Raw genomic sequence first — 15840 nt, 5'->3', positions numbered from 1 at the left:
TTAAAAAACTAAAAAAACTGGGGAAGGCTTGTGGCAAAAATAGAAGCAGGCAAGCTCGGAACAAAACACAGTCACTTGGCCGTTTTGTTCACTGTATCAGGGGATCCACTATGGTCAAAGGAGGTGTGCACTATGTCAAGTGATAAAGCTTCTGCACGCTCTCAGTTTTCTTTTCTTTTTAAAAATTATCTGAAAAAATGAGTTTTGAGACAAATCTTAGGAATGGTGGTTCATCCTGTCCCTGAGTTTTATTTATAAAAATATGTATATACCCATAGGCGCCGACTCCATGGGGCCTGAGGGGGCCCGAGCCCCCTCAAAAATTCGTTTGGGGGGGGCTCCGCCCCCCCAATAATTTAAGAAAATTATTAGTTATATTATGCTTTGTAAAATCACAAAATTATGTTGGTATTTTTTATTTTCCTTGTTTGACGATAGTTACCTTTTAAAATACCTTCAGTAATGAGTTAAAACAAAGCCACTCCCAATCTAGAGAGGGGGTGGGGTTGCGGGCTCTCGACCCATCAACAATCTCGCGGGGCTGGCGTCAGCCCCACGAGAAGCGGGGATTCCCCCTAGCTCATTAATATTCACCGCCCACGGCGGCAGCCAATTGGCTGCCGCAAAGGGCGGGCCCTCACAGGTTCACTTAAGGTCGGGGCAGCCCGGGGCTCGCCCCTTTCGTTCCCCCAGCAGCAGCGGTTTGGAGGTCTTGGGCCCCCCCCAATATTTTTTATAAGTCGGTATGGGCCCCCGCCCCCCCAATATTTTTTATAAGTCGGCGCCCCTGTATATACCCCCCTTTCATGTCTGGGTGGTGTAAAGTAATATAAAAACATAAAGAAGCATTTTTGGATTGAGGCATAACAAAGAAACTTCAGTTCCGCTTCTTTTTGCAATATATAAATAACAATATCTCTCTGTGTATATATATATATATATATAAATAAAAGTTATTACTAGTTTCTGAACAGTTGCCCAACAACACCCTCTCTCAGTTGATTTCGTATGCCTTGTTTTGTTTCAGTAGACTGAGCTGATTTGTTTTTTCCACAGCTGCATTATCATCCTTATTTTTAAAAGAATAAAGTTGTGTTTACTTTCAGAAACGGAACATTTGTGGCTACAGCCTGCCCTCCATGCAGTAGGGAAACGCTTATCTTGAAAGCCACCTTCGGTCGGCAAATTGCATTCCTTGCTCTATTTCTCCTACCTATGTCTTCCAAAAGAATAAACAAATTACCTTCAGCCCCTCTTAACTGTAAGATGATATAAGGTGGTCAGTTATTGCGAGCCTTTTAAAGGGACTCTTGTTCAGCTGCGGTGGAATTAAATATAATTTCCACAAATAAAATTACTGGGTCTCCCCCCCCCCAAGATTTGCAGAGCTTCAGATTCCTGTACAAAGCTGGGTCTCCCTTCCCAACCCACATAGGTCCTATAAACTGAACGGAGCTGCTGTAAATTGCCTTTGTTCATATTAAGGTGCCATTATCTAGGCAGAGTGCTGGCTGCTCATCTCATTTAAAACTAGCTGGAATGGTAGTACAGCAGGAAATATGTAAGTATACCCCTTGCTTCATTCCCAAGTGTGGCAAATGAGAGGACAGGATGGCTTTGCTTCTTAATAGGTGGGAACTACTGAGCGAAAAATGAACCCCCCCTTCTCCAAACTCGCTAATGTGTACTAGATATGAAAGGAGACAGGAAACAAGGAGTGATGGCTTAGAAAGGAAGAATTATTATTTAGGAATTGCTCAGACTTGAAAGGGTTTTTAATATTTTATCATATGTAGTTGAATATTTCCAGCTTCTGTTTATTTATAGCATTCCCCCACCCACACGCTCTGCTTTGTAAATGATTTAACAATGCCAAGGATAAAATGATGCCACAAAGGAGAAAGCCATTTCTCTGCTTAAGGAGCTTTTATATATTCATTATGTAGATTAGCATTAAATGAACTAAAATGCTTTAAACAAAATAAATAACTTAAGCCACTGTGTTACAAAGGCTTACACACACAGAGGTTTAATTTTATGTATATAAAGCATCTCTGTGACTTAAGTAGGACTACTCCCATGTGTAAAGTTAACTACTGGTGTAAAACTCTGCAAAATGAGTGCCCTAAGGCCTTTCCCTCTTGCTATGGGATTTGAAGAACTCTCATTAAATCAAAGGGAGTCATTTGCATCCTGCTAAAGAGTAGGCCCATTAAAGAAGAGCAAGAATAAATTTAAAAGAGCAACATAATACGTTTTGGAAATGTGCTTAATGTTTCTTTACATAGATATGGGCAAGCAGACGTTTTATATGTGTGTGTGTGTGTGTGTGTGTGTGTGTGTGTACATATGGGATGATATGGTGCTATTATGAATATTGGTATCGGAGCAAACCCCACATATAGCAAAACCCATTTATAGATTTCCACCTGCAAGTTTTATATATAATTTTTGCCTTGATGTATTTAATTTATGTTTAATTTAACAGAGATCGGAATCTTGTGCCAAAAATAATGAGTATTATTTTTATTCCAAAATGAGCACTGATTTATTCCCCCCCCCCCTATTTCTGCACCATGGTAGAAATGACTGAAAAAATGAGTAAAGTGCCATTTTTTAAAAATAAAAATGTTATTTTGTAGGAACCTTTTAAAGGCTTAAATAGTTGCCAACTCAGAATATCAAGGGACACAACTTGCAGCAGTATACCGAATAATTTTCTGCATAAAAACGATGCATCGATTATATTTTGTTAAAGTGTAATTAGGCCTGGGCGATATATTGATATGAGGGGCAGATATATTGATATGAGGGGCAGTCTGTGATGGTATATCGCTGGTATATCGCTGATGAAATTGCCACCACTGCAGAGTCCCTGTGATACTTGCCAGTGTCAGGATGGAGGCTCTGTTAAAGTGCTCCCCCCACCCCCACCTGAAGGAGCCCCAATCCTTCTCCTGCTCGTGTGCAAACCAGAGAAACATGGGCGCACCCCCAGTTGGAGAGCGGCAGGCTTCATGCTCCCCAGCTGAGCAGCACCAATCTTTTTCCTGCTTGTGTGCAAAGAAGTCCCCGTCTCTTGCACTTCACTGCCCCGTCCCTCCGGCTCGTTGTGTATGTGCTGGAGGGGCTGGTGGGCTTGCTCAGCCAGTGTGGGGGGCAGGCGAGCTACCTCTTTCTTGGGGAATGGGGAGCGAGTGAGTTGTCTCTCTCTCCTTGGAGAAAGAGGTAGCTCTCCCATGCTCCCCTCCCCACCGGCGAAGCCAGAGGGAGTCCTGCAAACAGAGCCTGTCACATAGCACCTTTCTGGGTGCTGCTTCCAATGTGTGGAAGATGGTGCCTGCTCTCATGTTGCCCTTGTTACTTTTGAGGGCTGAAGTTTTATCGCTTTTTTTCTGCAAACTCAAAATGTGTTTTGTGTGCATTTTCAGCATTTGATTATGTAGCAGGAAGCCAAATTTATTACTGGGGCAGTGATTTCTGCCTAAAATATTTAAGGATGTGACAGTACAGAGCATACTGATAAAACTTTGCTTATCTGCTTGATAGGCAATATACATAGGTTGCATTGTTCATAGGCAATTCTACTAAATTTCAGAAGATTATGAACTAGTGGGTTGTCATGAAGGTTTAGATGCTTGGCAGGGTAAGCTTTGCTGCTCAGTGTTGCCTTTTGTATGCAAGAAACTTGATTTTTGTTAATTGTTCATTTTCCTACAAAGACTATAATGATAAAGGCAACAGTATTGATGCATATTCAGTAATCCATGTTCCAGTTTATAATCCTGTTTTAATATTATTCTGTGAAGCAAACTGGGGTTGGAGTTTTTGCCCTACTTGAGTGGGGAAGTGAGGTCAAAATTCAAAATACCACTGAATTCTGATTCCTCTGAAATCAGCCTTAATCAAAATATTTTTCTAACTCTGGGTATAAACCTCTTCAGTACATACCCATAAAACCACAGCTGCGCTAAACTTCTCTCTTTTGCTTGTTTACTGCTTTTCGAAATTTCATTTACAAAGCATGAAAACAATAAGCAACCTCCTTGTAATATTAAATCATATTATGTTTATATTATTTAATGTTACAAGGAGGTTGCTTATTGTTAAGCAAGGAAAAATAACTGTGTTATCTTTCTTGATAGGCTCCGTAACTGACCTGGGGACTTAAAATGCCAAATCATTTTTGTGTGTGTGATAGACAATGGCCAGAGGATCTAAATAGCTTTTTGTGTTCTGCAATAAAGCTTGCTTCTGTTTTTGCTAGAAGTAAAAGCGGGAGATGAAGGTATTCTTTTATTGAAGCAAACATGTGGAAAATTGCACTAGATTGTTATAGTAGAGAATATCTCCCCTGAAAGGAATGAGGTTCATCTGTAGGGCAAACCCTTACTGTGTGACTGCATTGGGGTTACTGCTGGACTCTCTTGCGGTCACTGCAAATAACGTCATGTCCATCTAAGCCATTAGAGCCGTGCGAGTGGCACATTTTCTCATCTGTAGTGTTATATTCTAAAATGTCACTAGGCATTAACTCTGTCAATGGTGATGTCCTACCACCTAGAGATGAACCCTGCCTCAAGATGATGTTTTCCACTCCAGTGCCACTCTTACAGCAATTACTGGGTCATTAATATCATTGCATGCAATTAGTGACAGTAGACTGCACACAAGGAGTTTGCGATATTTTTTTCCTCCACCCCCCCCTCCCCGCAGGAACTTTTTATTCTAACCTTTTTATTAAGAGGGGGAAAGGAGGGGAGAGGTTTAGCAAAAAACTGTAGAAGATTTAAGGGGATGCAAATGGAAATCATTGAGGGCAAATCTGTGGACAGAATAATATCTTCCCAGGCTCCCTTAAGGCAGCCATTTTCCCATGGACAAACCCATGCATCATTTAGAACAATTGGTGTAACTCAAATACGAATTCGCTTTCTCCATTTTTTTGCTCAGCTGAAGGTTTAAGAAAATATCATAGAACAGGTTGGGAATTATTTCTTGGACCCTTTCCTAGCTTGAGGTATATAAATATATAAAGAGAGAACCTTCTCTAGTATGAAGAAACGGCATGTAGAAACGGCAGGTTTTCCATTGGTTTGTTTATAGAAAACATATATAGTGGATTTCAGCACATAAACTGTGGTATTGGTCCTACAGAGAGAGAGAAAAAAATAGAAGCTTGACGGTTCCTTTTTATTGTGTCAGTGTGTCTCAAATATATTCAAAGGCAGCGTTTGAGTTGCACAGAAAACGTAAGTCAGGTATAAGATGTTCAGAACAGATATATTGTGGGAGCAGGCTGATAATGCCATTTTGATAAATGCCACTCTTTCCTGTGTGGCTTTGGCTTAACCTTTGCATTGTCAGCCCGAGGTGCAACCAACATCTCTGCCCATCTTATTCTCTATTTTCTGTCCTGTGTTGTTTCCACACTGTCTATTTTAGACACCAGCCCTTGGTGGTGATATCAGGGAACAATGGTGCGTAGCATCCTCTATGGGCCACTGGTTTGGGTGGTGCCCCCACCTGGGGACCTTAGCTGTACCTAATAGGGTGGTCAGCTCCCACTGTGGCAGGAGGCAACAAGAGTCCTAGAAAAGAGGTGTTTCAGGTCATAGTGCTTGCAGCGTTGAGTTTTCTGGATCCAAAGCCCTGCAGATCCCCTGTGAACCTTGAGGCCCTTCAGCTGTACTCAGCCTGGCTAAAGTGAGCAGTAAGCTTCGGTTAAGGAGGTGTATCTGCTGGGTTTGGATGGCTCTGCCCAAAAGTAAATTCCTTGGGAGCCATCATTATTCTGTAAGCTCTCCATTCACAGTATGCTTCATTGTGCCAATAAAGGCCTTTCCAGGTGAGAAATGTACAAGTTTGGGGAAAATCCAGATTCCTTTCCCCTTAAGCCTAGTGCCTTCCCCCCATTCCTTTTTCATTGTTTTTTTCCTGGATAATGTATCTTTTCCAGCATTTAAAATAAAGGAAATTCCTTTGGGGAAATGTGATTCTCCTTTCCCCTCTTCTTAGTCGTGCTTGCATTTGTGAAAGCAGTATGAGCAGAGTCTGCAAGAGTATTTGCAGAATGCTAGTGCCTGTGATACTTATTGGTGAGTAGTGACATACTTGATATCCTATATCTGAAAAAAAGGGGAGGGTGTGAACAGCAATACAAGGTGTGCCCAGTGGTGAGACAGTACAGGAGAAAAGGTAGATCGACAGAGATTTGGTCAGGTTTTAAAGGTAAATTAATTATTTTTTTAAAATGCTTTGAATTTACAAAGACAAAAGAGTACATTTCCACTGGAATCGGTGGAACACTCTGCTTCTAATTATATTCTGCTGCTCCACTTCTAAAAAGGGGATTGACCTTCTTTTCAGCAAAGCTACTTGCATCCACATCCATTGTGGGATCAGAGAACTTTGGTGTTGACTCTCATGGGAGTTTTGCAGCACTATCTCTTGTTATGAACACAATTCTGGTTTTTCTTCCCATCTCAAAAGGCTGTGAAAACATTCCCAGGAGCAATTCCTGATAGCGAGAACACACTAACTGAAACAACAATGCAGAAAACTCTTAGCTGTAATGGAACATTTGGATTGTGTAAATTATCACTCTTCATAAAGTAGACTTCCAATTATTATTATTATTTTTAAAAAAACTTTAAATTGTGTGTGTATGTGTGGCATTTAGGGGACCGTATGGAGGGCAAGAAAAAGGCTGCACAATAGATTAAGCTAGCAGGTGTCATTGCTGTGCAGTCTTTGTTAACATTTGCGGAAGCTGGCTATTGTGTAGAGCAGAAAACAAATACAGTAGCACTTCAGCTTACGTTACGTTACGTTACCCTTGGGTAATGTAAACTTTGGGTTGTGAAAGTGGCAAGCCTGGAAGTGTTTTGCCACATGTGCAGAAGTGGTCTACCGCCATGCGCAGAAGCAGAAGCAGTCTACCGCCATGTGTGCATGTGCAGAGGCAGTCTACCGCTTCTCCTCCAGTTGCGAAAACCTCAGGATCCGGCTGGACTTCCGGAACGGATCCTGTTCACAGCCAGAGGTACCACTGTACAGCCCTTTTCCTGGGGAGAGGCTCCATAAAACCAACAACCAAGGTTTGGCTGTAAAAACACACACAAAAAACCTAGTGAGACCATTGTGGACCTGGGGGTATGAGCTGTGGAGCTCTAACTTGAATTAGTGACACCCTATACAAATAGTTGCACCCAAGACACCCAGAAGAAATAAGCTACGATGTTCTGGTCTCCCTGTCTGGCCTCGTGCCACTGAATAAGCATCTTGAAATTCAGGAGGAGAAAACTGTTAGCTGAGAGACGACCTGTGCTTGCAACCGTAACCCTTTTCCAATGAACGCTGCATGCATTTCTTCATGTAATGGAGGCCAGGATGGTTCTGCTTGACTAAAATGGACTCCCCCTGTCGTGTGGAGGATCCAGGCATGGACTGCAATGTACACATGGAAACCCAGTTCTCAGAGTGAAGGTGGATGGAAGGGGGCTATTCAGGAGAAGAAGGCTCATGATCACTTGTCTTGTCGCATTTACAGTCTTAAGAAAACACGTGACACACATGACAAAGGGCATTGAGAAGTAGGTGATTGTTGGGTGGGCTTGTAGGTGGTGGTAGGTCATCAGCTGGAGGGGGTCCCTGGCATTGGCATCCCCTGTACTGAATGGTCTCAGAAGTATGGAAACATGTGAATTGTCTGGACCTTCTGCATGGAAGGAATGAGTCCTCTGGTCCTCAGCTCCCTGATTGCATGTGCATAATGTTAAATCAGCAGTGGAAATGTCTTCTTTATGAGCAGAAAGACCTATGTGTTGCTTCACCTCGTGATACCATTAGAAAGCACTTTGAATTCAGGATTCAGTATAATTTAAAATGGCGTGTTGCTTATTTTTGTTAGTTAAACAAACAAGGAAATGCGCTCCTTCCCCAACGTAAATTTGACATGGATCAACAAGCACAGCAATGGAGCAACTCAATGTGCTTAAAATGAGTTTCTTCTACATCTTCCAGGCTCTCGCAGCTCTGGGATCAGAGGATTGGTGTAAGAGAAAAAGCAACTTTAATACCATTTAATTAAAAAAAACATTGTGCTCAGATCACCACAGCTGGTTTATGTGCAGTTTCTAGTTGTTCCAGAAACAAGCACCTTGATTTATAGTTTTTCAGTCTGTGTGGTTCTGGGTATTTTTTAAATCTGTCTTGTAAAATTAGATAACACATGTGTAAGAAGACGTAATTACTTGATGCTTTACCAAGGAAAGCATTTAATGAAGGCAAAAGCAACTGGCAGCAGCTACATTATAGATATGCAATCCCATGGCAAACACACACGCTTCTATTTTTTGTTAAGACCACGTACTCAATAATCCTGTGAATTCACATTAGATCAAGCACAGCTTTGCATCAAGAATAGTTCTTTTTGCTATAACTGTATCTAAAGCTTTGGTGATTTCCCCCCTCTTAGGATTCCCCCCTTTTTTTACTGATCTGTCTTTTAAGGATAGCATTTGCTGAAATTTGGATAATAGCCCACATTTGCAGGTTGCCTTAGCTTTTAAGAACCTTAATTTTTAAGAACCTAAATTCTTGAAAATAGGGTTTTAACTATCTAGAGGAGCCTTGACAGTTCTTTGGATGACATGCCGCTTGGTTGTAATGATGCTGAAGACAGTAAGATGAGGTGGGTTGAGGATAGCAGCCAGAGTTGGCTCTCCCAGGAGAAGACTTTGTTGACCTTGCAGCAGGTTCCTTGGCATGGTAACTTTTGTCCTAGCTACTCTTACTCACATATGTACTAAGCTCAGAGAAGCTATACCTTTGTGTAACAGTTTCCAAAAACCTGATTGATCTGATACAAGAGGATTATAGGAGGAGACAGCACCATTCAAAACACGGTCAGCTCTCTTAAAAACCTTAGGTCTTAGGCCAAGACACATTATTACCACCACCACACCCCCCTCTCTCTCTCTCTCTCCCTCTCTCTCTCTTTCCCTCTCGCTCTCTCTGTGTGTGTGTGTTTAGGGTGGGAGACGGGTAACGTTTTAAGCTTTGTTATCCCACCACTGCCAAGAATAGGTTTATATCTTCCCAACAAATACCGAGAAGCAGCTTGTGGAACGGAACCAACCAAATATATAGGTAAAGTACCATGAATGCTTTTGGGTAGTATTCGAAATCCAACAGCTCTGATAAAAGCGGGACATTCCATTGTTTGTTTGTTTTGCACAGTGAGCATTTTTGGGTGCCGTAATCTCTTCCTGGAAAAAAACCCAAACACTTTTCAAGGCCATGATCTTGTGCATGTCATGTGACTTGCATGGGAGTGTGGACCTGGAAAACCACATCCCATTTACACATCTGGGAGCGTGTGATATCTAGAGTGCAGTAGTTATAGTATTGGACAAGGACTTGGGTTCATATCCTTACTCAGCTATGGAAATCTGAGTGATGGGTCAACCTAAGCTTTCTCACAAGGCTATTGTGAAAATAAAATGGAGGGGAAGAGGGGCATGCACACAGAGACCAGTACAAAATTTAAAGCAATTAAATTGCATTTCAAGGCATCAGTATTTTTTCTTATCCAGTTGTACCTAGTGGTTTTACAGGGCTGCTTGTATAGGGTAATGCAAACAAATAGATCCTCCATTTTCTTTAACATCAAATCTTAACTGATTGCTTGAGTTATGCTAGCTTAGCCCAAAATATTTAATATTAAATTTTAAAAGGGGGAGGGATTGTGGTTGAAGTGGACACAGTCACCCAGCACTTAAAAATACAATCGGTAGCTGATGCCTAGGACCTGTGGTTTCACTGCAGTACAATTCCTCTTGCTTTTAAAAAGCAATTTTGCGTTCTGTTTGGAAGAGGGGCATGTGTCTTGATTTTGTGTGTGTCTTTGCTTCATTTCTAATCTCTTAGTGAATGAAAGGCTGTATCCAGGCACAAATCCAGCAGCTTAATTCTCCATCTGATTAGAGCAATGTTACTAACTTGATGGGTTGAAAACAGCCAAGATCCAGGCAGTGGCTTAGCCTCCCGGGAGGCAGAGTAATAACAATCAAATGAAGATGTATTAAAATGTAATATTACTTGTGCTCCATGGGGACTGTATGGAAATCCTAACCCAGAATCTTTCTTGTCTGTCTGTCTCACTGATTTCTTTTCCTCTGCATTTAGAGTGAACCCACTTCATTCTATAAACAGGGGTGGCATAGTTTTTGAAGCGTATAAATGTGACGAATCAAAACTTGGTTTATAGGATTTTCAGTGCTTTTAATGTAAGATTACCCTTTGAAGGCCAGACTTTTTCATGTATGTGCTATACAGGCATAAAGGTAGAGATAAAATAAGTTTTATGAACATTTGTAATCAGTTTCCTTTGCACAGTTTCCTTTAAGACAATAGGATAACTGGAAAGTAGGCTGGATTTGTTGCTCCTTGAGCTTGAAACCATGTTTAGAATTGTATTTTAGAATTGCTCTGCATTGCCCTCAGGTTTCTCATTGTGTTGTTTCATTGTGTATTTTTTTAAAAAACGAAAACAAGGAACAATCATGCAAGCCCTGCTTTCTTTACAGAAATATAATTCCTGTAGCTTCAGTGTATGCTACACAAGTTGGGATATTGAGATAAAATAACATAACAGTGACAAAAACATGTTACACTAGTTTATTCATTACATTGATATTTTGTCTCTGGGCGATTTACAGAAATAAAAAAGCAAGCACAAAATTTAAATGATAAAAATACTAAAACCAATTATAAATCAAGGCAGCCAAGGTCACAACACAAGCACTGCAACGAAAACCAACATAAAAGCAGCGGGGGGAATATCTCAGCCTGCAGAAATCTGAACTCACCAAGCAAAACGCAGCCTAGTGAGTACGTTATGTGGCCAGTTTTGCTAACTTACATGGCCAGCAAAAGCTGCAGGTTCATAAAGTCCGCAGTGGACTGGTGTTTATTTATTTAAAATTTATATCCCAGCTATCTGCCTGAAAGCGAAGCACTCCAGGCAGGTGCAACTCTATCCAACTATTTAGAATACAAACAGTATAAAAAAGAAACTTCAGATCATGTTCCGAGAGCAGAAACAGTATCAGTCACAGTGATATGAGACTGGCCTTGGCAGGGTCAGTCACAAACAAATTGTGTAGGAGACTAGGTAAAAAATATTGGGCAAACAACCTTTTTTGTCTTCAGCTTTATTATTATTCTGAATTATTTATTTTCTTTAGTGTTAGTTATTAACTGATTCAAATGGGCTTCCAGTTGTGGTTTTCTGTGTAACAAGTTTGTTGAGTAATAAACAATATTGAGATTGAGGTTAAGAGCGATGAATGAGACAGGGCTGTATAGGTCAGTTGGTTGGAGCATGGTGCTGATAATGCCAAGGTTGCAGGTTTGATCCCCATAAGGGACAGTTGCACATTATTGCATTTTAGGGGGTTGGACTAGATGATCCTCAGGGTCCCTTCCAACTTTATGATTTATATATATATATATATATAGAGAGAGAGAGAGAGAGATTTAAACATGGAGAGATGTATTTGTTTTTATGTCAGTGAAAACCTTACTGTTTCCTTACATGGAGTAGAAATAGGTCCGATTTCATAGAAAGGCAAGCTAGACCTTTTCATCCATGTTGGGAGCCTGAGTTTATGATTTATATATATATATATAGAGAGAGAGAGAGAGAGAGAGAGAGATTTAAACATGGAGAGATGTATTTGTTTTTATGTCAGTGAAAACCTTACTGTTTCCTTACATGGAGTAGAAATAGGTCCGATTTCATAGAAAGGCAAGCTAGACCTTTTCATCTATGTTGGGAGCCTGAGTTCAGCTTCTTTAGTTTGCTGGGTGATACCAGCAAAAGGAGGACAAACCACTGATCTGTTCCTAAGTAACTGCAATTTGAGAGGGGGAGGGGAATTCATTTGACAAGTTACTATGATAGTTCGGTTTTTATTATGGGGTTGACATTAGACCGCATGATGACTGTCATCTGCCCTGTGGTGAAGTAATGCTTTCATTTATATGGATGTGGATAGTGTCATTGCATAGCTTGGCCATTGGGTGGCGCTGGACTTAGTTTTAGCTCAGTGGTGTCAAGAGCTCCTTGTTGTTCTGTTCTTCTTTAAGAGACATTTAATGCCCTTGTTGATATGTCCTTTAAGCCTTCATTGGAGAATGGCCACTCAGCTGGGTTAGGGCTATGATGGAGTGACTTTAAAAAAAATCTATATATGTAGCTGAAAGGAATAAATGTTTCAGAATATGACAGTTATATTTTAATAAGGTCAAACTATCTTGGCATTTTCTCTTGTTGTTTATACACTCCTTTTCCACCAGCTATCAGGAGCTTTAAACAACACACAGAGTTTCATCCTAGGCAAATGCTGTTCAAGACATGTTGATGACGGGGGGGGGGGGGGAATCCAAAATGCCTCCCTTGCAGCGCACGCCAAAAGGGCACCACTATAAAAAGCAGGCAAATGAGGAATGCAGGAGATATAGGTGCCTGGTTTTTATTTCAAGCCAAATTATCAATATCTCGATTACCTAGCAAAAGGAGAGTTTCTGTTGCTTAATTGTCAGCACAAAGCCTTTTCACTGCATCCTTATTTGCCAACAAATGTTCAACAGTCCTTATGAACCTAATGTTCCTCACAGTAACTTAGAATTCATCAGGGACTTAGGCAAAATCAGCATGGCAACTTTGATTCTAAAGAAGTAAGGCATGTAGAGATCCTTTAGGAGCGCAGTGGTATAACAACTCCTATATTCCTTTTGTGCCACTAGTTTTGAGATTTCGTCTTCTGCAGCGTTCTTTGCTGTGTCATACAGAGGTTAAGCTGTGAATTGTTTAGGTTGCATTGCCATTGCCTAGATCATGGGTTAAACAAGATGGTCTCTCTCTTTTTTTACAGTGTAGAAAGACACCGACTGCAGTCTGACTCTATTATGCTTTAATCTGCAAAAGGCAGCTAAAGGCAGTTGAATTCCTGAAGCTTAGTATTAAGAGGAGGATGGTCACTGTTTATTTGCTATTTTCTCTACCGAAGCTCTATTTCAGTATTTCTGTACACTGTTGGCCAGTGTACAGATTACAAGGACAGAAACAAAGAGGTCATAAAAAAAACACACAGCAAAAGATGCATTTGATTTATGTCCCAAACTGGTTCTTAGTATTGATTTTTCTTTTCTCTGAGGGGGAGAAAAAAGATCTCAACAAAACAAAGCTATACATCTCCATTATTTTCTGAGCTTGGCCCCGCAGATGTGCACAATTTTCCCAAGCCAAATTTCTCACTTTAAAAATGCACATGCAAGGAGTCAGAAAACGAAGAGGTGAAATTTGGCCAGCTAACATTTGTGTGAGATGGAAAGCCAGAATTAGCCCGGGATGCCTGGGCAAGCTCAGCTACAAGGATAATATGAGAGGGAGCTGCAAGAAGGAAGTTCATGTAGTGAGGAATTATGTTACACCCACAAGGAGGGCGAAGTAGAACAAAAGCAGGAACTAGATCAAAGGGAAGGAAAAGGTTCATAGTTTTTGCAGCTAGTGAGAAGATTAGAGAAAGAAAAATATCAACATGGGGCTGGGAAGACACTTAGTGAAAGGGGGTCCGGGAGTATGAAGGAACTCAGGAATGTATATAAGGTACATCTTTCTAAGAAAAAGAAAGAGTTATGGGGCCATATCTAAATTAGATGAAAAGGAGATTCTTCTTAGTACCAGAAGTGCCGCTTAATTGCTTTTTCTTCATGGAAACCCCCTGCAAGGACTTTCATGGCTTTTCCCTTTCCTTTAATATTTTAGTAAGTTGCCAGATGTTGTTGCAAATGTGCCTTGCAAAGGCTATAGAGTACTAGGGTAGGAGAAAGTACTGGGGGGAAACCCCCAATAATGTTGATACCAGATTTATTAGGGCTATAATCAGTTAGTAATATTAAAAGTTGTCATGGCGTTATTCATCAAGATAGATAGTCTGTGCAGCTATTTCTGCTCAGTGCATGAAATATTGTTTGCAACTTCAAAATCCTTGCGACAGATAAATAATGTCCGTTCTCTCAAGTCCCATGAATTAAAATGGGGGCCTGCAGGTTCCATTCAGACCATTCCTGCCTTCAGAGTATCCCTGCCTTGCAACTTGATAATTAAAATACCAAGAGCTAACCCAGCCCCACCCCAGTCCAATCCCACTCTTCTTGCAGCTTTCTTGAGCAATTTGCCAGTGACATCTTCCCCTCCCTTTTGGCTCTCAGCTGATCAGCAACTTCCCCTAGAATTTGGGAGTGTGCATTGGTCTCTGGGAAGAGAATTTGCTGCAGTGGGATTTTTGCCAAACTATATTTGCCCTTAAGGGTAGATGGATAGGTAGAACATCTCCCTGATGAGTTAGGTAAGCTAAGGAAGCAGAAATGAAAAGCTGCTTTTGAGTCTACATTTTGCCTGTTTTTGCTTGAGTGTGTGCATCAGTTTGTTGAAAACTTAGTCTTGGGAGTTCATAAAGCAACCTGGGCCACAGTTTTCCTGCCCTTCAGGTGAAGGCAGAAATGGAAATACAGTGGTACCTCGCTTCAGGTTACAAACTCTGCTAACCCAGAACTAGTACCTTGGGTTAAGAACGTTGCTTCAGGATGAGAATAGAAATCAGGCTCCGGCGGCACGGCGGCAGCAGGAGGCCGCATTAGCTAAAGTGGTGCTTCAGGTTAAGAACAGTTTCAGGTTAAGAACAGACCTCCAGAACGAATTAAGTAGTTAACCCGAGGTACCACTGCAGATGCAGATGGGTTTAGTCCAAGTGATATACGCACAGGTACTGGAGTACACAAATGAGCAACTGCAAATTCTGAGTTGTGTTTTTTTCAATTGGTAGGACTCTCTGGCTTGAGAGGAATGTATGTTACTTGCTCTGCTGAGGCTGGCAGGACTCTCTTTTCTTTCCAGCCAACTCCCAGTTTTTCAGGGCAGTGTAGGTGTAGGTGTGGAGAACTGTCTACTCTTTCAACCAGTGGCATAATAACAAGACAGCCAATTGTTCATGAAAGAAAAGTGCCTGGATAAGTTAGAAACCCGATAATGCATTCCAGCTTTAGGTATACAACACAGCCTGCTCTGTTTGCCTGGCTGTCAAGCGTTTCACAACTTTTTCTGGGTAAACCTGAACAGCAGGAGAGAATTTGAACAGATAACATCTATTTTCAGGTACTCTTGCTTTGTGTAACTTCACCTGGTGGCATCCTGAAATCTTTCACTCTGTTTTTGTTTTTTCCAATCAGCAACATCTAATGGATCACTGGAAGGCCTGGATAACCAGGAGGGAGGGGTGTGTCAGACAAAAGCCATGAAGATCCTAATGAAAGTTGGACAAGGTAAAGACCATCTGTGTTTTTCATCAAACAACTTTGATCAGCCCCTGGGCCCCATTGAGTGTCTCAGCTTCTGCTAATAAGGTGAAACAGCATGAAACAGCGGAGTCTATATTAGTCTGCCTTTCTTTGGATTCTGAAGGCAAAGCCTATTTTCTGCACCTAAGTTACTGACAGATTTTACAGGAAGAGAGTTAATGCAATAAGATCTCTTCATTGGAGAGCTCTCCTTGGAAAGAAAGGTCACCCATGAACAACATGTGCTGCAGTTATTCTTGCTTGCGTTCTAAACATTAAAGCACAGTTTCAGAGCTCAGCATTATTTAAAACAAATGAAAAGGAAAGGGGGCTAATGCTCCCTTCATTTGCTTGTGGCAAATCCTCCCTAAAGAAGAGAGGGTTTTGTTCATTGTCCTTTTCTCATATACAGATAACCTATTGTGCAGAAAA

At 41.1% G+C, this 15840-nt stretch overlaps 1 protein-coding gene and 1 long non-coding RNA gene across 3 annotated transcripts in view; one reads left to right on the top strand and one right to left on the bottom strand.

The window, feature by feature from the left end:
* LOC310843028 overlaps positions 1 to 15840 on the bottom strand; it is a 343220-nt gene that overhangs the window by 121463 nt on the left and 205917 nt on the right. The gene's annotated exons all lie outside the window — the stretch shown is intronic.
* Positions 1 to 15840, top strand: part of EFNB2 (ephrin B2) — a 56776-nt gene that overhangs the window by 34504 nt on the left and 6432 nt on the right. For both annotated transcript variants that reach the window (XM_083735349.1, XM_083735348.1), the window contains exon 3: positions 15301 to 15393. In XM_083735349.1, coding sequence (XP_083591475.1) covers positions 15301 to 15393 — 93 coding nt within the window. The remainder of the gene's footprint in view (positions 1 to 15300; positions 15394 to 15840) is intronic.

This window comes from Podarcis gaigeae (genome assembly GCF_964106915.1).
Source record: "Podarcis gaigeae genome assembly, chromosome: 4".
NCBI lineage: Eukaryota > Metazoa > Chordata > Lepidosauria > Squamata > Lacertidae > Podarcis > Podarcis gaigeae.
The sequence above is the reverse complement of the archived record's forward strand: the minus strand, read 5'-3'. Positions and strand labels throughout refer to the sequence as shown.